General features: G+C 42.1%; 1 protein-coding gene across 6 annotated transcripts in view; it reads left to right on the forward strand.

Annotated features, from left to right (window-relative positions):
- Window positions 1-26,302, forward strand: part of ltbp3 (latent transforming growth factor beta binding protein 3) — a 60,625-nt gene that overhangs the window by 15,247 nt on the left and 19,076 nt on the right. For 3 of the 6 annotated variants that reach the window (XM_050041054.1, XM_050041049.1, XM_050041052.1), the window contains exons 2-15: window positions 13,489-13,755; window positions 13,864-14,027; window positions 14,122-14,227; window positions 17,739-17,825; window positions 17,985-18,101; window positions 18,201-18,356; window positions 19,838-19,945; window positions 20,065-20,078; window positions 20,159-20,228; window positions 20,492-20,569; window positions 21,368-21,496; window positions 23,763-23,894; window positions 23,984-24,112; window positions 24,273-24,392. In XM_050041054.1, the coding sequence (XP_049897011.1) occupies window positions 13,509-13,755; window positions 13,864-14,027; window positions 14,122-14,227; window positions 17,739-17,825; window positions 17,985-18,101; window positions 18,201-18,356; window positions 19,838-19,945; window positions 20,065-20,078; window positions 20,159-20,228; window positions 20,492-20,569; window positions 21,368-21,496; window positions 23,763-23,894; window positions 23,984-24,112; window positions 24,273-24,392 (1,657 nt within the window). In that variant the 5' untranslated portion in view covers window positions 13,489-13,508. The remainder of the gene's footprint in view (window positions 1-13,488; window positions 13,756-13,863; window positions 14,028-14,121; window positions 14,228-17,738; window positions 17,826-17,984; window positions 18,102-18,200; window positions 18,357-19,837; window positions 19,946-20,064; window positions 20,079-20,158; window positions 20,229-20,491; window positions 20,570-21,367; window positions 21,497-23,762; window positions 23,895-23,983; window positions 24,113-24,272; window positions 24,393-26,302) is intronic. The other 3 variants (XM_050041050.1, XM_050041051.1, XM_050041053.1) reach the window with 3 other exon arrangements.

Raw genomic sequence — 26,302 nt, forward strand, 5'->3', positions numbered from 1 at the left:
ACCCACGCATACCCAACGCAGACCCAACGCAGACCCAACGCAGACCACAAGAGCTATAATTGGTACTACATAATTTCCGGCATTTCGCAGGGTTTCACTTCCTGCTGCAGTACCACAACACTGCCATTTTCAAAAGTCTCCACTGTGATCGGTTGTGTTTTGAGTTTTGATTAAAAAATGGATGTAATAATGTAATAAGAGCATTTGTTGTTCAATGTCGATCATTTTGAGCTCCAGCAACAGTCTTTCTCTCTCGGTCGCTATTTTCACTGTGACTAGAGCAAAGCCAGAAGATAAACAAACACGTGACAGAGTCTAGGTAGGTATATAAAGGAACACCGCGCCCCCAAGCGCTTTGGCAGGGAATTGCATAGCGACATAGACCAACAGGACACAGATCTATGATAGGCACACAGCAACTGCGGAGCAACTGCATGCATGTTGCGTCGAGTGTACGCAGAAGCACAAAGAAACTTTTAGGCTCCCAGTAAAATCCTCCTAACAACGAACACTGAAGGAATCCTAACTGGGTGTTCACGCTTGGCATATGGGGAAAGTTTCCAGCTAGTAGCACTCCAATCCTCACCGCTAATCCTACACACGGCTCCTTTAATATACATAGATGCACATTCTGTCACCTCTTCCTGTCTATTTATGCATGTTGGGAAAATAACACATGAGGTTATTTAGGGGCTGCTGCTCTTATTAACCTTTTACCACTGTTTGGCAAGTGGGACACCATCACTCTGTAGAACTTTCACAGACTGTTATTGCTTTGAAAAGTTGCATGAATATAAACATAGTGTAATATACTGAATGTATTAATAGATTAGATTAATATATTTGGTCATTTTCAAACAGAACACCCTGTCGTAAAAATATTCCAGCTTCTATTCAGAGAAGTCTGCAAGTGAAAGCTCACAAACATGGTGTCTCCCTCCTTCAGAGTAGTCTGACAGCCCCAAAATGTGAAAGATATATAAAAACATGTTGTTAAAAGGGTTAAATTCACAGTCACTTGTGTCAGAGTTTACACCACAACGCTCATTCAGAGAAGAAATCCACATCTGAGCAGGAGTTTCCCGAGAAATCAAAATCATTCATGTCATCACTTTCTGCAAAAAAAAAGCCAATTCACAAGCATCCAATTAAGTTATGAAAACAAAGCAGCAATTAGAGGTTTTTTGTAACGTCACAAGGGAACAGTGTGTATATTTGTGTGTGTGTGTGTGTGTGTGTGTGTGTGTGTGTGTGTGTGTGTGTGTGTGTCTAAGTGTATTTGGTGCTCAAGAGCAAAGTGTACTGAACCCAGCTCAAACAAACAGCCTTCTTTGCCATCTTTAACACTCTCCTCCCATTTGCTAAGCAAGGGGGAGAAACGGAGCAGTTATTTAAAGCTGCGCAGAGGAATGCGAGCACTAGGGACTGCACCCACACCGTGCAGGACCCTGTAGCTGTAGCGATTAGCCAGGGTAAACAGAATAACACGACCTCTGCCAGCGCTGCCTGCCGCCATGGCCTGAGACTATGCAGCCCACAGACATTACCTGCCACGCACTCCACTGCTGAGTATCCCGCAGGGCAGGTATCTGACATAATCTCAGCAGAGCACTGTCAGCACTCCTCTACCTGCCTGCCCTCCGGTCCCTATTGCCGAGGCTTTTAGGCAGTCATTATATGACATCACTGCTATTGGTGCCAAGATCCTGTCTGACTCTCTGGCTCTCTTTCCACAAACATCTCTGCCAGAGGGGAGTGACAGGGCAACGCTGGATTGGTGCCCACCCAAGAGCTATAGAAACCACACCACATATTTTCCATGACATGTGAAAATCCCATTGTGCAAGGCCGAGTTTGATTTAGATTTGGGTATTTGCAAACCTCAGATCTGATCGGCCTGATGATGGCTGCTTCGGATTCTCGGGAGGAGACGGCTCATCGTCATCGTCCGGTTTCTGTTAAGTTTAAAAAACTGTTGTTTTAGGCGCACTGTGAGAGGTAATGAATGCCTTTGGTGACAGTGGTGCACTCTGGCAAAGGGCAGCCCCATTGTTTGGATAGCTGAGGGCCACTCAGAGTTTCTGGGGGTTGACGGAGCGCATAGAGTTCTGCCGGGGGAGGAGGAATGCGTACGCAGATTTGTGTTTTCAAAAGGCAGTGATTATGTCATTTACTCCCAACGTCTGGCTCAGCTGCAGTCTGACCCACTTCATGCGTTGCTCTTTCTCACTCAGTGTGGTATGTGGTCTCACATTGCCAGTCGATGGTAGGCGTATTTTGGGGATGCGGTTTCCTGCTTTGGAGCTGATGGTAAAGGGAAGCACGTCATATGATGATAGCCATTCTCTTTTTAAACTGGCTCTACCGGCAACTGTGTTTACAGTTTATGGGACCCTGTGTTGTTTAGTCACGGTTCTCTCAGGTCATTAAAGATGGCGTTGGATAGTAGTAAAATCGAGGAAGGAATAGTATTGGCAATACTTTTTAAACCCTAAATAAAATGAAACGTCTGACAATGACATTCACTTCAATGATGTGGAATGAGAAACGGTCCCTTATAGCACCAAACCCACTGAGAATGAACACCAGATATTGTAACTCTATGGAGCTTTTAACTGCTTGTAACCAAGCAGCAAATAGCAGTCCACGATCCAATAGGTAACGTCATGGTAGCTATGTCAATTTTTTATACAGTCTATGCTTCTAACTCATCGTTTTGGTTTTCCAGGCTGGACATTGACAGTATGGTTGAGCCTCACTCCTCTCATACCTAGAGCTTGATATCATTTAAAAAAACCAAGGTGGCAATGGCTGAAATCCCAAACTCGAGGCTTCAAAACAGCAGTCCACAAACTGATGGGTGATGTCATGGTAGCTACGTCTATGTCTATTTATAGAGTCTAGGCTTATAACTCATTGATTTGGTTTTCCAGGCTGGACTTTGGCCGTATGGTTGAGCCTCATGACTCTCATACCTAGAGCTGGGTGTGGGTGTGATGGGGCACCCAGAAGCTCACCTGGTAGAGCAGGTACCCTAAGTATAAGGCTATGTCCTTGCCACAGCTGCTGGGGGTTTGATTCCAACTTGCGGCGCTTTGCTGCATGTCATCCCTTTTCTCTCCCTTCATTCTGAAGCTAAACTATCAAATAAAACCAAAAAGCCGAAAAAATAATGTGAGTGCCCATACCAGTATCACCTGAAAGTAATACAGACACCAGTAGAGTACTTAATTCAATACCAATGATGTGAATGGAAGCATTCAGCTGCATAAAATGCCACCAGACGCCATGAGCCTGTAGTACAGTCATACTTTTGAACATGTTAGTGGCTTCTCGGCAAGCTGAACTGCGACTCCATCAAATACACTGAACTTGACTTCACCATGCCACAGATTGTATGGGTAGTAGCGGTAGTGGGCCCATCATACATTGCATTAAATTGAAGAACACTTGCAGTGACTGGCTGTGAGCAAAACCATGGAGTACAAAAACGATTGGCTGCAGTTAACGTTTGACTAAAGAAGTTTCAAGACTACCTGGCACTGGGTTATTTCGGTCCATACCTCAAAGATATCAGGTACGGATACCCCAGCTCTAATCATACTCGTAATATCACATCATAGGTGACCAATTCCAAGAAACAAGCTCAGAATAGTTGAGTTTATGTTACGTGCCCACACAAAGAGGCAGAGGGCTGAAACCAGCTCCTTTCAAGTTAGATAACAAGGTCGATACAACGCCTCTATCTGGAGATGGATAGCTTTCCGTAGTGTAAAGACTGGAAAGAAGCTAGCCTGGCTCAATCTGAAGGTAACTAAATCACCCCCACTAGCGACTCAAAAGTTCACTAATTTAACTTTACTGTATGGGGGACTATATGTCAGACTTTTCTTGGCCAGGAGCAGTGACTGTCTGGAGTCGCTACTGGTTGACTGGCAACTTCACGGTGATGACAAGGTGTTGATATGGTGATAATGACTAATTATGTGCTGACGGACCTGATAAAAGGTTGCAAGAGAGAGATGTTTGGAAGTACCATATCAAAATATATTTTTTTCTACGTTTTGCTAAATTTGTGAGAATCTCGCCTGTTGAAGCTTCAGTGTGAGTTGTAGTGTTTAGTAATAAGGCAGTGTTTTTCAGAAGTCTGGATCTGCTTCATGCGTCATAGTTACATTAAAACAATAAGAAAACTCCACCAATGGAAAGACGACTCGTTGTGGTATCACCATGTGTATTTCTGTGTCATGAAAATGACCAAAAAGTGTTGTGGCGTCCATTTTTAAATCTCAGACTGGGACTGAATCATAGTGAAAGTGACTCAGTGTGATTTTTGCGTCTGATTTTTGCAGACTTGGTAAATTGCTCTTTGTGATTCAACCAGAATATGACCGTGTTCAAAGACAAGGGACAGATCGGGCCATTGTATCATCTGTATGGCGAGAGATGATGTGTGCAGTAGCTTTCATTTCAGTGAGCTGGGGAACTTTTGAAATGTGGTTTGTAGGGCTGTAATTTGTTGTTTTTGTGCCGGGAGGGTGCGGCTGCGGCTGAAAGGACGCTGTGGAGGGAGGGGGCTGGGGATGCGTCATCTCCAGACAGACAGGAGTGAGTGGGTGGTCACAGGGCACTCAGAGGGCAACCTTTCCTCTCTTTGTCTCTTTGTTTCTTTCTTTCTATTGATCTTTACACACATATATAATACATGCCTGCACAGACTAGTCTAATTTTCCCACTACCGGTTATTACTGTAATTTGGCAAAGCAAAAAAAAAGTGCATCTGTCTTTATGTGTTTTTATGGACATACATGGTGTTTTTTCTTGGCCTGTTAGTTACACCAGGCTTGCTTACTTAGCAATTGAGGAATGCACAGTATGTTTTTCTTTAAAGGAAAAAGAGTGTCTGGGAATCATGATAATCCCACTCAAACATCACGTTATTTTTTATTCTCTGGATTTTACATTTCTGCCTCGTTTGGCTTTGTTCCTCCCTCTTTACTAGTGATATGATATACAGTATATGACAGAGATATGTTCCCTTTGCCTACTCATGCTGTGAGGAGGTCTGTCTTTCTCCTTACAGAGTGAGTCATGACATTATGAAGAAGGAGCTTTCACTCGTATGACACATGAAACACTCTGACAAAAGAGCCCGAAGACAAAGACTGTTTTTCCCTCCTCTCTTTGTCTCGTTTTTCACTTCAGTTCGCTTTTATAGTTGGAGGGAGCGCTGCATGGGAAAATTATACGCTTCCTGAATGTCTTGGAACGTACCTGCAAGCTGACGTTCAATATTAAATTAGCTTTCAAAGCCGTGACAGCGAAGGATACAACTTTAAATGGTCTCTTAGTTAAAGGACCAGTGTGTAAGATTCAGGGGGATAAAGTGGCAGAAATGGAATATGATATGATACAGTGGTTCCTAACTGGTGGGTCGTGGTCCGAAAGTGGGTCCAGGTCCATTCTGAATAGACCGCAAGTGACTCGGGAACATGTCAAGTTTGTAAAAGACACACTTTAAATGGTAAATGGAACTGCACTTGTATAGCGCTTTTCTAGTCATTAGACTTCACACTACGAGTCACAGTCACCCATTCACACACACATTCCTACACTGGTGGCCGAAGCTACCGTACAATGTGCCACCTGCTACTCAGTTTTTTAACACACTCAAAGACAGATGGAACAGCCATCGGGAGCAATTTGGGGTTCAGTATCTTGCTCAAGGATACTTCGACATGCAGACTAGAGGAGCCAGGGATTGAACCGCCGATCTTCTGATTGAAGGATGACTTTGGCCGATGAATTTCCGGCACAGAGCTTTTATTTTGAAGTGCAGCATACTGCTGTAGCATGAGCGACTAATGGACAGCTACTTAACAGAGACAGCAAACTAGCTCAACGACATGGCCAAACGCAAGTATGATGCTGAATATATTAAACTGTGTGGACCTTGAACTAATGATGAAGGAGAAGTATAATGACCTGAAAATAATAATTGGTGTGTTTCCGTTACCTTAGAGCTGTTTAGCTTTACATAGGGAGTGGGTCCTTGTTCACAGGGGTCCACCATGTTGCACTGCCATGTTTCTACAGTTACCCAGAGTGGACAAACCAAACACTGGCTCTAGATAGGACCATTCGCATTTTCGCGTCAGCCACCGTAGTTAGCAGGCCATACACTGTTGGAAAAACAGCTCTTATAACGTGAAACTGCTTTACTCAGTGTTTTTTACCAGTTTAAATCACCAGATGTTTGTTTTGGAGAGGAAGAGACCTCTGTAGAGAATTCATCTCTCTGTAAAAACCTTCTTAACGCCTGGATCTTAAGTTATCAGAGAAAAAAGGTGAGCACACATTAGCAGGTGTTGGGCTAGCAGCCAATCTGCTATGAGCTGAACACAGTCAGAGAAACACTGATTTGTATTGTGAAGCTGCTTTATTGAGTGTTTTTCCCTGTTTGAATCACCTGGTCTGTTTGTTTTGGAGAGGAGGAGACCTCTCCGGATAATTTGACTGCTAGTAAAAACCTCCTGAACAATGGACACTGGAGGAATCCTAACCAAGAGTTCACGCTTGGCACATGGGAGAAGTTTTAGCCGGTTGCAGTCTAAAATCCTGATGCCAATTAATCCTACACACTGCTCCTTTAACTGAATCCATACATGGTAAAAATGTGGCTAAACATTCAGCAGCACACAGTGTGTCTTCATTTAAACCGTTAGTAATTGATAAACTACTTTGTGCAGATCTAAATTCCACAGATGCAAGATGAATTGTTGTTTAATGGGATTCTGGATTGCCCTCCATTTTTCTCTGACATGTGTAAAATAAGGTTCATGATAACACACTGCTTCACATATACACAAGTCCCTCTCCCCAACACGCAGCCTGTTCATGCCTAGCATTCATTCAGACCACCAAATAACTCCTAGGTGCGTTTGATTCTTAATAACACACCACCTCGAGTCTCAGGAATGTGTTAGATCCATAAAGACAAAGGCGTGGTACAAAACACTTGGAGACGCTAAGCTAACCGACGACGAGAGTCAGTGAGCGATTCTGCATCATAAATCCTGCTAATGAACTCCGAGGTGATGATTTAAAGGGAAAGTCCGCTGGAAAGTAAAATTCCTTGTTATGATCTCAGCCTTAAAGTGTGGTGCTCTTTTTAGTGTGTAATGTGGTGCAGTCACCCAACCACAGCGGCTCTCCAGGAGACAGTACACCCTCCACTTAATAGCTCACACACACACACCCACACACACTCACACACACACACACACACACAGACTAACACGCCCATTCACATATAAGATCTGCAGAAAACATTAGCCAGTGCATCTCGGGTACAGTTCAGGCTTAAATGAAGGGGACAGATGTGAAGAACAGCCGCTGTACGGTATGTTTTTATAACATACAAATGATTCAGTCTTCCTGGAGCTCTGAAGACAAGCAGACACGAGACACCTANCACACACACACACACACACACACACACACACATAGACTAACACGCCCATTCAAATATAAGATCTGCAGAAAACATTAGCCAGTGCATCTTGGGTACAGTTCAGGCTTAAATGAAGGGGACAGATGTGAAGGAGAACAGCCGCTGTACGGTATGTTTTTATAACATACAAATGATTCAGTCCTCCTGGAGCTCTGAAGACAAGCAGACACGAGACACCTAATTTAAACAGAGTCCAATATTCACGATAATATAGGCACAAAGTGTTGTTGTAATACCACCTATTGTTGAGAGCTTTAGTTTGATTGAAGAAATTAAAGGGGAATTTATTTTTTTTTAAAGATATTTTTCTGGGCATTTTTGCCTTTATAGATAGGACAGTTAAGAGTGAAGAGGGGAGAGAGAGAGGGGGAGAATGACATGCAGCAAAGGGCCACAGGCCGGAGCTGAACCTGTGCCGCTGCGGCAACAGCCTTGTACATGGGGTGCCCGCTCTATCCACTAAGCCACTGACGCCCCATTAAAGGGGAATTTAGGAACTATTTTTGTTTTTGCTGTTCAGTTATGGCTCAAACTGAAAACAAAAGAAGAAAATATGAGAAACAACTAAAAAGAAAAAGGGACTAGCTCAGCTTATTGAATTACTGGATGTATGTGAAGCAGCTTGCCTGAACACTAAGGACATATTTGATATTTGATAATCCTTTTCTGGCTTTCTAATGACATTAGAGACTTTGTAAATAATGTATCAAATAATGCCTCTCATGGCACAACTACAAAAGTATGTCTCCCAATATTGATCCTATAGACATACAGTACTTCACTGTTGCATACAAATTGCCTAAAACCAAACCAACTTTCATATCAAGACTACATAAAATGTGATTTATTTGTGCAATGAAGTGCACACATTCCTGACCCACCCTATGGGGGTACATTTCGACACATAAAATGGATAAACCAGTGTTTTATGAGTGATGATAAAACAGACCAGATACAGAAATAACAGCCATGAGCCCCAGTTTACCTACATTAAAATATTTAAATGTTCTTTATATGAGACTTTGAACATTAATACAGCAGCAAACAACTATTTGTTTTGTCAAGATATAGTGGAGTAATGGCGTCCTGGGCAGAGAATGAAGTCACTCTCCCTCTGAGGGTGTTGTAATCCGAGCTTCTCTGTTCTTTGTTTTGGTAGCTGGGCCAGCCACACGTGCATGTTAGTGCATGTGAGTCCCTCCTGTCATGTCCCAGCGCCTAACGAATTGTCACCACTCTTCATTGTGCTCATACGGCAGTTTCTGCTGATAAAGCCATCCAGACCTACGGTGTAGAGCGCGGCTTGGGCTGCACTTTCCTGACCGAACCTGACCCGAGTCCAAGACAGTTATAACCGAGCCCGGCCAACCCTGACAGACTTTCTGATTTTTAAGTCTGAACCCGACACGAGCCCAACGCAGTTACCTGACATAGTTATTGTTATCATGGTTACAGCTTGTCTTTCCTGATAGCAACTTTTGTCTAGTGTCTTCCATTTTCATTAGCTCAGTCTGAATATTTACCGCCTCCTGCCTGTAACTATTGGCCCATGTTGCATTTAGGCGTTGTCACGTTGTCACAGCAGCATGTCAGGAGGGCCGAAACCAAACCGAACCCGAGCAAAATTTCTGATTTGTTATCCGAACCAGGCCCGTCGGGCTCAGGTCGGGTATCCACACTCTGTGATGGTCGCGTGATGGTCGCAGCACTGAAGAATATGCCTACCCTCCCAGTTCCCTCTCATATTAAAGGCCTTTGCATACTGAGTCTGATTTTTTCAGATGAGATTTTTTTTTTTTATTCTTAAAATCTGTGCTGCATCGGCTGATATCCTGAGTTTAATTAGAATCTGTATCCGTCTAGACTGTAGAAAGAGGTGTGCTGTGCTGGCAGCTGCAGCTGTGTATTGTACTTTGCATGTCATCACACTGGGTTCATTTTGCAACAGACCTCATTCTCACAGCCCCACCCAAGAAATATTAGCCAAAATCTGGAATACGATTCCCCTCCTTTCCTTTGTGTTCATTAGTGTGGCATTGACCCTGACTGCGCTACATCAGAGCGCCGCTCTCATTCAGACACCTTCCCAGCCAGACGGGGCCTCAGCCCAGACTTTTCCTTACACTATGTCGTCTCTCCGCTCTCTGTGGTTTCAGATTGTGTAATCACTTTTGGAGAGAGGTTCTTTTCCTGACTTTCTGTGTCTGTTATCCTAATTTTCAACCCCCGCATCTTTCCCAGTTTCCTCTCATTCTAAATCCAGTACTGAAACGAAATTTGAACCGTGGAAACAGGAGCTCTTAAATTGAGTTTTGAGTCCTATACAGTCTGGGCTGCTCACCCTCTTTTTCCTGCCATGCCTGAGCCTTCCAGCTCGATCCTGCATGTTGCTGCCTGCACTCAGTCCCAGTGGTTAAAGACCACTGTCACATGGTGTTAGGTAGTGGAAGGCTGCTTCTGAAGTTGCTTCAGATTAAAAGTTTTTTACTCCAATAGTCGGTTGTTTCATTGAGGTCCTTCAATTTTTCTGCCAGACTTTCACTATGTGAGGATGTCCCTGCTGTGTTTAAAGTGATCTAGTCCCCCAATTACGCCACAGCCCAGACTCCCTGGCAGTCCACACCTAATTACTTCCATGTGTGCACACTTGGCTCAGCAGCAGAAAGAGGCCTCCTCTCCTCTCCTCTCCTCTCCTCTCCTCTCCTCTCCTCTCCTCTCCTCTCCTCTCTTCTCCTCTCCATAATTTTATGATACAGGTTACTTTGGTGTAAACCTCAGCACTGGAATAAAATCAGTGACTATATAGAGTTGATGTTGGAGAAATGATGGATTTAAAGATGTTTCGCAGAGTCTTGGCAAGGAGGAAGAGGAATGTTGCCGTGCACTCAAAGACAACAATACTGTGTTGAGCATGTATGCTGTGTATTTGACAGGGAGGTTGTGATTAGATGTGTAATTGCTGAGAAAACACGGTGGAACAGAGTACTGCAAGTGAATAAATGTTTTGACTGTAACCATAGTAAAAGACGGAGCAATTTAAACTGATTAGGAACAATTTGGAAAATTAAAGGACTGAGTATTGAAGTGAAATGTGACCTTCAAAGACGATCAAGCCAGTTGACATCTTCTTTTATCAGTTACAGGGCTGTGACTCAGTATTCATGAATTTGCCTGTGTTTGGTCCATAAAATGTTGCTAGTTGAAGTAGATTGAAAAATGCTTTTTGCTGTTTGCTGTTTGATCAACAGTCCAAAACCCAAAGCCTGAACCACTAAATTTTTTGATACTGTGCTTAAAAAATCACCCCCCTTTTGAATATTATCAGCCCATTAAATGGCCGTCATCAGTTGTTTTCATGAACTTTATAATGCTTCAGATGCGGCAGACTGCACCTACCAGTGGGCCAAAAGGTGCGTATCAAACAGTGTGACGTCGTCGCACATTTGTTAGGTTTCAGTTTCACTTTGGTTAGTTTTAGGTGCCAAAACTTCTTGATTAGGTTAAAGAAAAGATTGAGATTTCTGTTGCAATATGTATGTATGTAACGTAACCTGATGTAAGTGAAGTATGCTACGTCAATGTTGACTTTTGGTTTCACACAGGACACAAACAGCGGTCTCTTAAGTGAAAGTCCTGTGTATGTTTGACCAGTCCATCCACTGCAACCTCCTACCTACGCAGATTTTGTTGCTCTTTATAAAACATCACCTGACCTCCTCTTTTGCTCCCAACATAATTACTACAGCCATTAGAGGTCACCACCCATAAATGCAAATGTGGGAGGTAGAGTAGGGCCATACTGCCTCAAATCTATGACTCTCAATGTCAGCTGATAACGGCCATTTAATGGGGTGATAACACTGGAAGCGGGTAAATGGCTTGACATTTTGTTTCTTGGCCCCAACCGTCTTGGAGTCTCCATAGGTTGCCTGCCAACTGCTTAACTAAATTATCAAAATTGTTGCAAATTAAAGTGGAAGTTATTGTTGGCACAGCTGTTCCAAAGACGACCAAACCATTTACTGTTTTTCTCAGAGCCCAGCAACTACCACAGTTCCCACAGCTGCTTCAGTTGTTCCACTGTCCGTCATCAGTGGGGATAGTACCTATAAAGAACGTACATTAATACTCATAGGTAACTGGGGATAGCTACTGGGGAAAACAGAAGCACTATCCTCTCCCTGTTTTAGTTGTGCAATGGTTGACAAACTTCCTTTGTGCCATAAATCAAACCTTCATTTTCCTGGGAGATTGTTCCTGGTGACACAGGGAACCAGACTAAATGCAGATTGTGTTGTTATCGTGGTGGCTGCAGGTCCTTAAAAAGTCTTAAATGTCGTAAATACACATTTACTAATAAAAGGTGTTAAAAAATGATAAATAAATTCGGATTGAATGGATCTTAAATGTTTTTTGTCACATCACTTATATAATTTTTGGTGTTTGTGTTCTAGGAAACATAATTCTAACAGGAGGGAAACGCTATTCGACGGGGTACCAGACTTCGACACCTGTATGTGTGCAATGCCCCTATTTTTGCCCCGTCAATACACTTAGATCACGCAATGAGTCTGCAAGGTCATTAAACTAGGACCTTGCAAGCTATGAAAAATAGGAAAATGCAAGTGAAAGGACAAAAAACTTAAAAGAATAACAACAATTACTCTAAGTGATTAAAGCCAGTGCCTGGAAATGTTTATGAGGCAAACTGAGCTATAGGTCTAAGGTGTTTCAGACGTGGTAAAATGGGGATCAGGGTGGTGGAATTGCACATGTAGAGCTGTAAGCACAGATCGTTAGGGTCATTTTACTGCTCGTTTTGAACTGATGTCAATGTGTGTACTTGGAAAGAGTCTATTTTCGCTCTTGGTGTGTGTTCCCATCACAAGTTTAGTCTTATATTTCATTTAAAGTGGTATTAAAAGGTCTTAAAAAGTCTTAAATGTAACTTGTTTATACCTGTAGACACCCTGATTATTCTATAGCGCATCCAAAATTGACTCCTTTATTGGGTTAATTGTTTCATATTTATGCAGATATTTACTGATCGAATTGTATTTTGTTCATAAGCACTTGCTATTTGTTTTAAGATGTTCATTGTGGCTGTTTTGATTGAAAGATATGCTTCTACATACTAAAACGTGAATTTAAAGTACGGTACCGAAGCATATTTTTGGTAGTGATACTAAAACTCCCTAAATTTTGGATATTACCAGGCCCTATGTAAAGAGTGCTGAGACGAGATGGCCTTCCTGACTGAACTTTCACTATTACTTCTTCAGCAGTCATAGCTGTAGTAGTGGTGTCATTTGTTTTTCAGCTTTCTCTCGGGTCTCTCCATGGATTCATAACTTCCTTGCAGTTTTCTCCTCAGTCCTGCTCGCTCTCTTTCACTTTCCTCTGATTGTTCTATTGTGGGAATTTCAAAAACAACTGGACTTTACATAAACACAATGGGAGACCCAATAAAACCGCAGTGAATACTGTCTATGCCATGAATCTCTCTCCAGCCAGCAGCTTTCCCATAGATTTCAAGATCTTTCCCATATGTCAGAATAGAGCTGTTAAACAGATCAATGACTCTACCTGCTTTCCTGCTCAGACTGGCTGCTGCTGACTGGCTGACTGAAGGGACCTGTTAGTCCGTCATGCTGATGTGACTTTTACAGCGGTACAGCTCAAAGTGAATACTTAACGTGGCCCGAGTCATGCCACAAACTTCTCTGTCTGTCTGCCGTATTTATGTGATACGACACTAAATCATCAGTCTCAGTCTGTCTCTGAGGTGAATTCATCTAAAATGAGAAATTCCAGTTGGATGAGACTCATGAATAACTTTCATTTACTTGTTGTATAACTAATTATTTGCTTGTGTTGCTCGTGTGTGTGTGTAAGCTTTTCCTCTCCACTGATGATTCATCGCTCTGAACTGTTGACCCTCGGTATGACAACTCTCCCCCTGTCTCTCTCTGCAGTTGTGTGTCCCCTGACGTGTATGAATGGAGGAGTATGCAGCTCGAGGAAACACTGCCTGTGCCCGCCCGGCTTCACCGGTCGGCTCTGCCAGTTTCCACTCCACCAGACGCAGCAAGCTCAGGCAGCACGAGGCAACAAGCAGCCTGTCTACCCCATATCTTTGAAGCCAGACGGCCAAAAAATAGTGGAGCAATTAAGCATAGGGCGTACCCAGTTGACGCAAACACATTCTGTTTTTACCCTACCCATGTCGCACTCATCTGAAGGTATCTATCTTTCATCCGTTGCCAGAACTTTTGCATCTCTGTTGATTTTTGTTGATATATTTGTGATGCATTTTGTTCCCATGATATCTTCCTTTCCTCTATTTTCAGTGCAGTTTAATGTACGCGTCCACCACACGCCGGACACCTCTGTAGTCATTCAACCCCTAGATCCATCAGATGTCAAGCCTCCTCACAAGACAGGACAACGCCCGATCCCCTCGAGACACAAACCAAAGGGGCGCTGCTTCCAGGAGACCACACCCAAGCAAGCTGTGAGTTTAGACACATGTCGCACTGATGGACAATCCAGAAGGCTTTTGTTTGTCATTTCCACTGATAACATTTCACTGTCTCATCTTGCTTCAGTGCAACAGCACCCCGCTTCCTGTTCTGACCAATCAGGAGGATTGCTGCGGCAGTGTGGGCAACTCATGGGGACAAAACAAGTGTTATCAGTGCCCCAAACTGCCAAGTGAGTTTCAGTTTTTTTCCATCTTTGTAGATACCACCCACCATTTGTTTACTCTTATCTGTTTTTTTTAAGTGCAACAAACTGTTGTCTTAAAGTAGTCCTTGGTATTTTTATCCCATCTACATCTTGTGTGTTCCTGGGAATAAATTATTGTTTGTCGAGCCAAAAACGTCAAGCATTCCCTGCAATTTATCCCTTCCACCTTAAGAAATTATGGCCCTGGATTAAAACAATCACTTCATACCTCTATAAAACTGTGTACATGAAAGTTAGTGGTGAGGTGGGGTAGGGAGTGTGTGAACGGGTTGAGCAGGAGAAAACGGAAGAAATTACGGGAATTACACACAGACAGTGAGACAGAAAAAGAGAATGTGGAAAATAACCCTCTACTTAAGCGTGTTCCTATGGGCCTGCCCAGTGCAGGACTGTCATCACATTGCTGGAGATTGAATTTCAAGAAAATCTTGGCTACTCACGTTTTTCCACTCCGCTATTATTCCGTCTCTCAGTTCTGACTCAGACAATGTGGCCTTTGACAAAACCTGATACTGTACGTCTGGTTAGTCTTTAGACAACTGGATCCCTGCCCGGAGTGCTGTCTGTTTTGTTACATTCATATCCATTTATAAGCTCCTTGTTGTTTTTGTTTTTTCTTAATGAGAATGGCAAACGTGAGCTGTGATCTTTCCCCTCTTTTCATTGTGTTTTCAAAATGTTTGTGTAAGTGCAGTCTTCCCACAGCTCTCTAATAAAACTTCAGTACATGCTGTTACTCCCTCATGGAAAGAAGAACATTCTTCTGTTTTAGAGCTTCAAAGCTCATTTGGGGAATGAATAAGAACAAGAATAATGCACTGTAAACCTCATGAAAGACATTTCTATTCTGTGACAAAGTACACTTCATCAAAGGCCTCATAAAAAACAACTGTCATCAGAAAAGAACAAGAAAGGCAAAGAAAGAAGAAAAGAAAATCTGAGTTCGTCCAATCATAAAATCATGACATAAAATGTTAAAGGAGGAGTTTGACATTTTAGGAAACACGGTTATTAGGGCTGAGTGTTATGTCATGAAAATTATATCACTATATTTTTGGGCTATATCTTGATACACAATAAATATGTCCACATTTTTAAATCTCCTCAAAAGCACTTCATCAGTGCAAACGAACGTACAGTATTTCTGACCAAACACCCTCTCTGATGCGACTAAGTTGTGGGGATGACTATTGTTTTTTTTTTGTGTGTGTGTTTTTTTTTTTTTTCAGTAAACATTAGTGAGATTTTTTGATCAATAATGCAGCTATATAACAACTAAGTGGGTTAAGGCAAGTGTTAAAACAAACAGAAAAGTCTGGTATGTTGATACGTTTATATCAGTAATGCAGTCTTTAAAATGAGGGAAAAACGCCATTTATGTCTTATCACGATACGATAACCAAAATCTAAGACGATATATAGTCTCATATCTCGATAAGGATTTAATATCTTTATATTTGCCCAGCTCTGACGGTTGTTCACTTTCATGTCTGTACGGCTAATGTGAAGCCAGCAGCTTTGTCACAACCAAGAAGAGCCACTCTTGCTGTTTCCAACTGTTTTCAGTCTTTATGCTAAGCTAAGCTAACTGACTGTAGCTTTAAATTTAACAGACAGATATGAGAGTGGTATCAGTGTTCTCGTCTAACTCTCTGCTAGCAAGTGAATGAGACTATTTCTCAAAATGTCAAACTTTTGCTTGTCAAAGTTGGCTACAGTAGCTTCTACAGTGTTTTAGTGCCACTGCCAAAAATACAACTACCTCTTTAATGTGACTGCGTGTAAAGATGTTGTCGTTTTAATATGTTTTTAGACTAATATTAATGCACATGTTAAAGGAATAGTTTGACATCTTGAGAAATATTTACTTGCTTTCTTGCAGGAAAGCAAAACTTGTTGCTTTTACACTTCTGTTCACATAGTTTGGTTTAGTTTATTTTGGTCATTTTCCAACTTCTAAAACACAAATATACTGGTAGATAGACAATACTCAAATGTTAAGTTAATGGCAATGATAATAGAAATAATAATAATTTTTAAAAAAAACGAAGAAAACAGGACCGAAAACATGTAGGGTGAAGCTCTAGCTTATTACACCTACCCTTTTAACATTCATTGTTTTGTCAGCTCCCTTTGAATTATACAGAGCAATACGAAGCTGATGGAACTATAGCCTTGGACCAAGACGTTCATTGCATGAAAACGTCTTGAAAACGAACCCCGTTTTTGCGCCACTATAGCGGTTGGGAGGTGTATTGCACATTGGTAGTAAGTCTTGGTCCAAGGCTAGAGCCTCTTACTACCAATGTGCAATACACCTCCCAACCGCTATAGTGGCGCTGTGGCACAGTGGAAAGCCGGTGCACTCATTCATTGCAGGACGAAGAAGGGGTGAAGATAATTTCAAGACGTCCCGAGATAAAATGCATATTTATTGAACAATAACGGATATACAAACACACGGCAACCCCCGTACACCTTCCTAACATCTGTGCCTATGAGGTGAGTACATTACATGTTTGATTTGAACGTTTATGGAGATGTGAATCGGTCTAGACCGGGAACCCCCAAACGAAAAACGGGGTTCGTTTTCAAGACGTTCATGCAATGAACGTCTTGGTCCAAGGCTAATGGAACTATAGACATTAAAGCCTAATGTCTGCCCAAATATACTCTGTTCATACTCTCTGTTCAACATTCACACTTTTTTAACTCAAAGGCTTTCATGGTGACACAGTTGGTTGTCCACATGAAAAGTGACAGAAGTAGTTGTGTGAAGAATTTAAACCAAAAATGCTTAAGAGAGAGATTCAGACTGTGCTTACTTTTACACCTCTGCACACCTGGCCAGTGGCTGTGTAATGTGGGTGCTGCAGGAGTGTGAGCTCTGTGCCAGGGACAGTTGGTGAGAGTCTGCTGGTACACACACAGTGACAGGGCTAACTGTTAGCATCATACGGCTAATGCTACCTAACATTTATTACCAGGTTTAACAACAGAGTAAAGCTGTTTCGGTGTCACTGTGAGTTTGTTGGGACCCCTGCTGCTAGGTTAGCACATGCTATCAGGACAGACATCGAAATGGCTGCCAAGAAGACAGCAGCCCCAATGTAGCCTTTTATTCTGTTTCGGGAAATTTTTGGTTGTATTTCCAGTGCAGCTGATGCAGGAAAATGGTGTGTGAGTGCTTAAAGATAAGCTGAGTATCCTGTAAAGTTTCCTGACACTGTTAAACCTTTAACATTTCCAGATATTTGAGAAAGTAGAAGTTGGTGTTGGGAATCCCTCATGATTTACAGACTGAATACTGACGAGAGCTAAAATTCTATTTTTATATTAAGTGTTTAAAATGAATATGAGTTGTATTTTGGTTTGTATCCCTCACCCGCAGCCCTTCTAATTCCAGAAACACAATTTCACTCACACTTATTCACACCTCTCCCTCTGTGTCTCGCCCTGTCTTCTCCTCCCTCAGATGCATCAGTCAAGCATACCATTGTGGAAGAGTCCGGCTCCACCTGTCCGCAAGGCTATAAAAGATTCAACAGCACCCACTGTCAAGGTAACATGGGCAGGATGGAGCTTATATCAAACACAGAGCATGTGCTTGTACTTAATAAAGCCTCAGCTCCCATGTCATGAAGCTCTGGTATCACTTTCTGAATATAGGGTACATCAAAATAACCTTTTTATTTTTGCACACCACCTCATGACCTCGAAGATATCAACGAGTGCTCCATGCAGGGCGTCTGTCAGAATGGAGACTGTCTGAACACGCTGGGCAGCTTCAAATGTTCCTGCAAGGCTGGTTGGGTGTTGGAGAGGAATCGATGTGTTGGTGAGTCATAAGGTTTCTCTCTTCATATCAACTTCAATTATATTTTATTTTATTTCATGATGGGAAACCCAAATGAAACCCTGTTGTTTCCTTTGTCAGAGTCTCCAGATGAGCAGGCTCAGTGCTTCCTGATAGCGTCTGAGGCCAGGGGCTGCGAGCACCCGCTGACGACCCACCTCAGCCAGCACTTGTGCTGCTGCACGGTGGGCAAAGCCTGGGGCCCCAACTGTGAAAGATGTCCTCAGGTGGGCACAGGTGAGTGAACGGAGACTTAGAGGAGCAGTTACAGGCTGAGAAAGTGTCAGACTAATTTTCAATAAATATAATGTTTAATAAAAACAAGTTGCAGTTCATGATATGTGGGACATTATTTGTCCGTGCGTCTGCACATATACACATTTTATGAACACAGAAGGTTGAGTTTTGATACAGGTTCCTCCTGAATGTTAAATTATCATACTACAATTTTGGGAAAGACCACTGCGCTCAAACCTCTGGGTGCGTTGTCCAAAGAAGAGTCCTTAAATGAATCAAAAAAATGGGGATCGCACACCAAATTATCATACTACATACATTACTTCTTTGACATGTAAATTAAGTAGTAAGCTCAGCCATGTGTGGCTTTATCTTAATTAAGATTAAGTTTGATAAATTGTGGTGATTATTCTGTAAGTCATTACACAGTCCAAGGTCTTGTTAAAGGGACGGTACATCCCAAAATAAAAAGTACATATTTTTTCTCTTATCTGTAGTTTTATTTCTGAATCTAGATTGTTTTGGCATGAGCTGCAGAGTGTTGGAGATATCGGCTGTAGAGATGTCTGCCTTCTCTCCAATATAATGGAACTAGATGGTACTCGACTTGTGGTGCTCAAAGTGCCAAAAAACACATATAAAAAACTCAACAGCAATGTCTCTTTCCAGAAATCATGACCCGGCTACTCAAGATAATCCACAAACTCTCTACCGAACTACACCTGCTAACCGTACCACTGCACAGAGGAAAAGGTGCATTTACTGTTAGCTGACCTCACACCACTGAGCAAGTTGTTGTAACACAGCTCAGCCGAGGAAGAGGCCATTAAAGTTTATATCTCCCACAGTCAGGAGCAGAAGCCTCTCGTCCATGATGCACTCTTCCTTTTGTGCAGTGATACGGTTGTTAGGTAGGTGTAGTATGGTAGAGAGAAAATAGTTCCTACATGAAACTGCTCACAACAAGGTCTGTGATTTATCTTGAGTAACCGGGTCATGATTTCTGGAAAGAGATATTGCTGTTGAGTTTTTCAAATGTTTTTGGCGCTTCGAGCACCACAAGCCGAGTGCCATCTAGTTCCATTATATTTGAAAGAAGGCAGACATCTCTCCAGCTGATATCTCCAACACTCACAACAAAACAATCTAGACTGATGAATATCACAACAGGTAAGAGGAAAAATATATATTTTTGATTTTGGAGTAAACTGTCCCTTTAAGAGTTTCTCTTACTCATTTTCTGATGACTCTTTATTAAACTTGGATCTCAGGGATTTAAGAGAAATATTGGCCTAGGCTACTAATTGATGCTTTATGGTTTGTTGTGTTAGATTCCAGAGAGTAATCTTTGCTTCTTGCAGATTTCAAAAGAACAATTCGGTTTTTCATTTGCTTTAAACTGGCTGCATGTGTTTCACAAAACATGAGAATCTTAAAAGTGAAATAAAGTAACAGTGAAATCCTCTCTCTGTGGTGCTCAGTGGCCTTCAGTAAGATCTGCCCTGCTGGGAAAGGATACCTCCTCCAAAACATAAGAGAGACTGTGGCCTTCCCTCACAATTTCTTCCCCCGCAAGTCTGACAAAGAGGGTGAGTCGTCAGATACAGTTCACAGCTCTCAGGAGTTCTTAAACTTCTCTACTTGTGAGTGCTTTGTACAAATCATGTGAATTCACACTGTAATACCTCTCTTTATCTTTTCCTTTCAGAACCAAAGTGGCCGGTAAGATAATATTTCTCTTTTTAAGAATGAATACATTTTAGTTCTTGCTTTTGTGAAATCTGATTATCCCTTTTAACCAGGAGAGGCCTCCAGAGACGGTGACTGCTCCACCGCAGTCTCCCACCAGCACCAGCAGTCAGCGTGTGCCTGGTAAACTCACCTCTAACCCTAGATTCATACTCCATAACATCAGTAATAAACATGTTGAAACGCAGGTGAAAATTAAAACGCTACTGGTGCTTAATGAGCTTCGGCTGTCACAGTGAGGGGAAATTTTCTACAAGGTCTAGCGTAGAGAAATGTTCCCCGTGTGTGTGTGTGTGGTGAAGATAAAAATCTCAGGACTAAAGTTCAACATGTCATATTTCCTCCTAAAGTCTGTCCACTTCATCTCTCTTCTGTTGGATCCACAGTTGTTAAACCCACCCCTCCAATAATCATCAGAATGACCCCGGACAATGACCCCTTCGAATCACAGACAAAAGTCTTGCGTGAGTTCCCTGCAAACACCTATCCTGCTTTAACCTTAATAGCGAGCGTTACCTCTGTCAAGGCTGGTTCATGTTTCATGTGCCTCAAAAGTGGAAAGCCCGGCTCTCCACATTCCCCAGTAAGAGAAGATCTTGTGGTGAGCTTTGGGTCCATCACTCACACATGACATGTTGACTTTCTCCATGTAATGAACACAATTTATGACGCCATCCTCAAGAGTTATTCAGACACTGAGGCAATCCCTGATGATGGAACTGAATCAAAATAGAGGAGTCGAGTTTAACACCGAGCTAAATCTAGTCTGACGCATGCTTCTTTGACACTGAACTGATGGTTTTGGACACTTTGCATGTTGTTTGCATTCAGCCATGAAGCATGAACCAGCCTTAAGGCTATGTTCACACTCTTCGTGTTTTATGGAAGCAAGTGTTGCCATAACTTAATTTCGTGCAGGTGTTTGAACTTTGTTTGCATAAAAAGAAAGAAAAACATTCTTGAAGGAGTGTTGGAGATCTGTTTCTGATTCTGGTCTGTGAGACATTTTCTTGTGTGCTCATATATGATTTAGAAACTCAGCAGAGTTCCTCTCTCTGTCTTTCTGACTGATACCTGTCATTGGCTCTGATATGAAAAAGACAGATTTTAAAACTTCAGTAGTGTGAACATGGCTAAAGATAGAGGGATTCCGCCACAGCATGGGTGTTACCAGCTTTAAATATATATATGTATCTCTACACACATCTGTGTATCTATATATATGCATGTATATATATGATGCTTTTTTTCCCTCCTTGAAGCAGAGACAGATGAATGCAGGCTAAGCAGGAACATTTGTGGTCACGGGGAGTGTGAGAACAGCCTGAACGGCCACATCTGTCACTGTCACCCTGGCTACCATCTCAACCCGCAGAGGAACATCTGTGAGGGTAAGAGACAATGGTAGAGACAGAGGCTGGAGGAGGAGGTGGTGATGGATAGCTACGAGAAATCATCTCGTCGCTATTCTCCCCAAAGTTTCTTATGCATGGATTTCCCCTGGCAAGCAAACTTTTCCCTCTCACAGATAAACAATTGCTAAGAAGGTGGAAACTTAAGCGTCCATGAATTTTGAGCAGTGGCTCTCCTGCTGTCTGCCGGGTAATATATGGGTGCTGCCCTGAGTTCAGTTCAGGGTCCGTAGGTGTGAATGTGAGTGTGAATGGTTGTCTCTATGTGTCAGCCCTGTGATAGTCTGGCGACCTGTCCAGGGTGTACCCCGCCTCTTGCCACAATGTCAGCTGGGATAAGCTCCCACTCCCAGTGACCCCTGACAGGATAAGCGGTTACAGAAGATGAATGAATGAATGAATGCATTTGACATTCAGAGTGTTAATATAGCAGCGAACAACTATTTTCTATGTAAAGCCGTAGCAGAGTAATGACATCCTGAGCAGAGAATGAAGTCCCTCTACCTGTGTGTAAATTGTAATCTGAGCGTCTCAGTTTGTTGTTGAGGTAGACGGTCCAGCCACTAGTTTGTGTAAGCTCTTGCGTGTGTGTCCTACTGGCTCGCTAATCACCACAGCTCTGCACTTGATGCACCACTGTTAACAATGTCCTGATCCACAGTGGCGGAACGGCCCTCCATTCACCCCTCACGTTAACACTGCTAGCTCTGTCAGCACTGTTGCCATTGTTAGTACTGTTCGCGCTGTTAGCACCATTAACTGCTAGCCGCTAATTCAGCCACCTTCATGTTGAGAGCCAGGTGTAGACAATCACAGCCCAGACTCTGAATCATAGATATGCTCTGAATGTCTTATACAGCTCCTTGATATTAAACCTGATTGTGTGTGATGTTAAAGCTAAAGATTCAGCTGTATTAATGTTTTATTAAAGGGGCATTCCACTGATTTTACACTGAGAGATGAGTTTGGTGGTCATGAGGAGTATAACTGAGCTTGTGAAAACAGATGGAAATGTCTTTTAGGGCTCTGAAGGGAGCTTGTTTCACCGGAGGCGCCAAGTAGCTCACCTGGTAGAGCAGGCGCCCCATGTACTTAGGTTATGTCCTTGCCACTGTGGTTCGTAACCAACCCACTGCCCTTTACCGCATGTCATCCTCCTTCTCTCCCCCTTTCACTCTAAAGCTGTCAAAAAAATGATCAATTATCATTATTTTAATTATCACAAAAATAGCCAAAAAGTAATCTTTAAAAAGCCCACATCACAAACTGGGAGTGCCGAGTTTGGAAGATGTGGGCATTTGCTTGTCAGGGTGGATATTAGTGCTGCCTTCAAATAGAACTCGTGAGCTCATGGTTATGACATGGGAAGTCGTGTACATGACGTTGGCGTTCAAGTGGTTAAGTCGTGAGAACGCTGCTGCTAAGCAACGGCAACAAGGTTGCCACAAGAGCCAAAGAGTCTAACAATTTAGCAAGCTAGCAAGAGTGCAACGTTATGCAGGAAATACAAAGGCATAATGACAGAGGAAAAAGATGAGGCCATTGGGAATATCAACATTTTACTCAAACATATAAAATCCTGCAGAATCCATTTTTGAAAACGTCACCCAACACGTCACAACTTGAGAACACGGAGCTCTCAGAAAATGTCCAATTCCAATGTTGTGAATACCACAAAAGGAGTTCATTTTAGCTGGAGTAGCCCTTTAAGAAACACTTTTTCCAAATTGGAGACATGTTTTACTTATAGGTTTATTACGTAAAATGTGACAGTAGTTTAATCCATAATGAAAAAAGGGGGATTTCCGCACACTTAAATTTGCACTAAAATTCACATTTAGTTTAATGTAGTTTAATCCATAAAAGACATTTCTGCTAAAGCTATGAACCTCACTGTAGTCAGGTAATACGTTTCTCCAACAACTTATATGTGATTGGTTAAAAATTCTCTGCATCTAAAAATCCCTTAAAAGTAGAATTTGTATGTCCTCTGAGAGTGAAATAAATGGATCTGTATGATTAGCTGTGTAGTTTATGTCATGTATGTGAATGCATCTGGTCATAGTAAGACATACTTAAACACTATCACTGAAGAAATGATGTTGGGACAGGTGATGAAAGACACTTCCAGGAGTCAGAGCACTTTGTCCTCTGAGCTCTCTGACCCTCTGTTGTCTGTCGTGTCATAAACAACACAGTTATTACCGTGTCATTGAGGTCATTGTGTATCTCTCCTGTTGTCCAGATGATAATGAATGTGACTCAGAGCCGTGCGGCCACGGCAGAGGCCTCTGCGTCAACATAGAGGGAGGATACAAATGCCTCTGTCGTCAGGGCTATAAACACATGGTGCAGCATGGGAGACTCAAGTGCGTAGGTAAGTTGGATTGCATTATTTCTGTGTTAACATATTTGTTTCCTGAAGTTATCAGGTCCTACACTGGCTCTATCCTCTCTGTTCTGCAGATGTGAACGAGTGCTCGAAGCAGGACATCTGCGGCGTGGGAGGCCAGTGTGTCAACCTGCCCGGTTCTTATAAATGTGAATGTCACAGCGGCTTTAGGAGCAAGTCACATCGTCATCCAGCCTGTGAAGGTACAAAGACAGTGATGATTATGACAGTATGGATATAAGTGCACAGGCTCTCCACTGACAAAACACTTATTACACATGTGTCACTATATTATGGTTGTGTCTGTGCTCTGCGTGTGTGAATAAATCATGGCTATGTGACACGTCTTTTCTCTTGCTCCAGACATAAATGAGTGTTTGAACCCCGACACTTGTCCCAATGAGCAATGTGAGAACACACCAGGCTCTTATGAGTGTGTTCCTTGCTTGCCTGGTCATGAAGCCCGCGCCGGCACGTGCTACGGTGAGTTTAACCCTGATGTACAGCAAAGCAGCAAAATTCATCACTTATTACCTTGTTTTAATCTCCCTTTTTTGGGTGTGTTTCTGTGGGGCACTGCAAAATTGAGGGCATTAATAATGTCAGGGTTAAAGTGGATCATTAATCTGAAAAAGGGCCTTACTAATTGATTTTAAAATGTCTGAAATCAATCTTTGGAAAGTCTTAAAAATGCTGAGACATGACAAGTAGGATTTTATATGTAGGATTTTTTTTTCTGGCATTACATTGCAAAATATTCAAATAATTGGTAACATCTGTTTTTTAAGTAATTTATCAAATGCCTTTCACATTAACAACAACAGCAGGTCAGGATAGTGCGGGGGTAGGCAACCTGCGGCTCTGGAGCTGAATGCAGTTCTTAAGACCCTCTCCGGTGGCTCTCTGGGGCTTTGACATGAAATTATCTGGAAATGAATAATGGTTATTTTTTAACATTCAAAATTTCATTTGTCATTGTTTTAGGCCTAGAGTGATTCATGCATTTTTCAATTGTAAAAATGTGTAGCCTATACATCAAATTAAAAAATGTTTTAATCTTTCATTAACTAAAATGTGCGTCATACGTCTACGACTTTTCCTCTTAATTTTGCAGAACTTCAGAAGTGTTGGCTAGCTCTTTCTGACAAGGCTAGCTCTGAATTTCAAATTCGAAAAAGGAAAAGTCAGCAATTTATAATGAATCGTCATTTATACCTATTTGTAATGTTGATGGGCAAATTTAGACTTAATAGGCTGTTAACTTTATTCAAATATGTTTTGCGGCTTGAGGCAGATTTTTCACCTGGTAGATCTCTTTTAAAGGTAAAGAAGAGGCTTTAAAGGTAAAGTTTGCCGACCCCTAGGATAGTGGGACAACACTTACATTTTCTTTGCGGCTGGAATGCCCAGAGCAGACGATCCACTGTCTACTTGCTAGCTGTCACTGCACCCTGAATAATCTGTGAAAGTGCAAATACAGTGAAAATTTGCTATCTGACCAAAATTTGGCATGGCTGAAACATGTACAAGACAATGCATACGAGGCTTGGTGTGTTTTATGCAAAATGTTTTTCAAACTTGACGCGATGGAAATCAAAGCAGTGGAATCCGACGTGCAGAGTGAGAAACGCAAAATTGCCAAGTCATGGTTTATGTTGCAATAAACATCTAAGCCAAAGTAATTGATATTTTTGGGTTTTTTTCCCTTTCAGTTTTGTTTGTTGTAAAATTATGTTAAATTTAATTCAAAATGAAATTAAAAAAAACTCTTCAAGAGTCTTAAATCTACTTTGCCTTTAACTGAAGGAACCCTGTGTCATGATAAAAATTCAAGACTAAGTTAAAATGCTCCTTCAGTGAGGCAAGTCATGTCGCTCCCATTAGTGTTATCTGACTGGTAATGTGCAAAATATTGAGATCTGTTAAAAAAAAAAAAAAAAAAAATAGTACATTGTTGATCACAACAAGCAGCAAGTCACCCAAAGAAAAGCCACATAAAGTATATTCACTAGTACAGACCTGGATAATTTAATCAGCAAATCATTAGGGATGCACCGAATATTCGGTAACCGAATATATTCGGCCGAATATTGCAAAAAAACACACATTCGGTATTCGGTGGAATAAGTTAAACGCAAGGCCGAATAATAGTGGCGTGTCTGATAACGCAATCAAACAGCGTGCCTTGACGGGCAGAGTAAAATGTCGGCAGTGTGGCGATCTGTCCATCACCGCACTCGCATTTGCGACTAAAAATAGTTTTGAGCGAGCAAAATAGGCTTAAATCATTCAGCACGCTGTGCGAGCAGCCTACAGATTTCAACCAGCAGCAGAAACGAAAGGCGAATCCCATCGATTGTGGGTTGAACGGGGGTCACAGACACAGACAGTAA

Source organism: Epinephelus moara, chromosome 3 (assembly GCF_006386435.1).
Source record: "Epinephelus moara isolate mb chromosome 3, YSFRI_EMoa_1.0, whole genome shotgun sequence".
In the NCBI taxonomy this organism is placed as follows: domain Eukaryota; kingdom Metazoa; phylum Chordata; class Actinopteri; order Perciformes; family Serranidae; genus Epinephelus; species Epinephelus moara.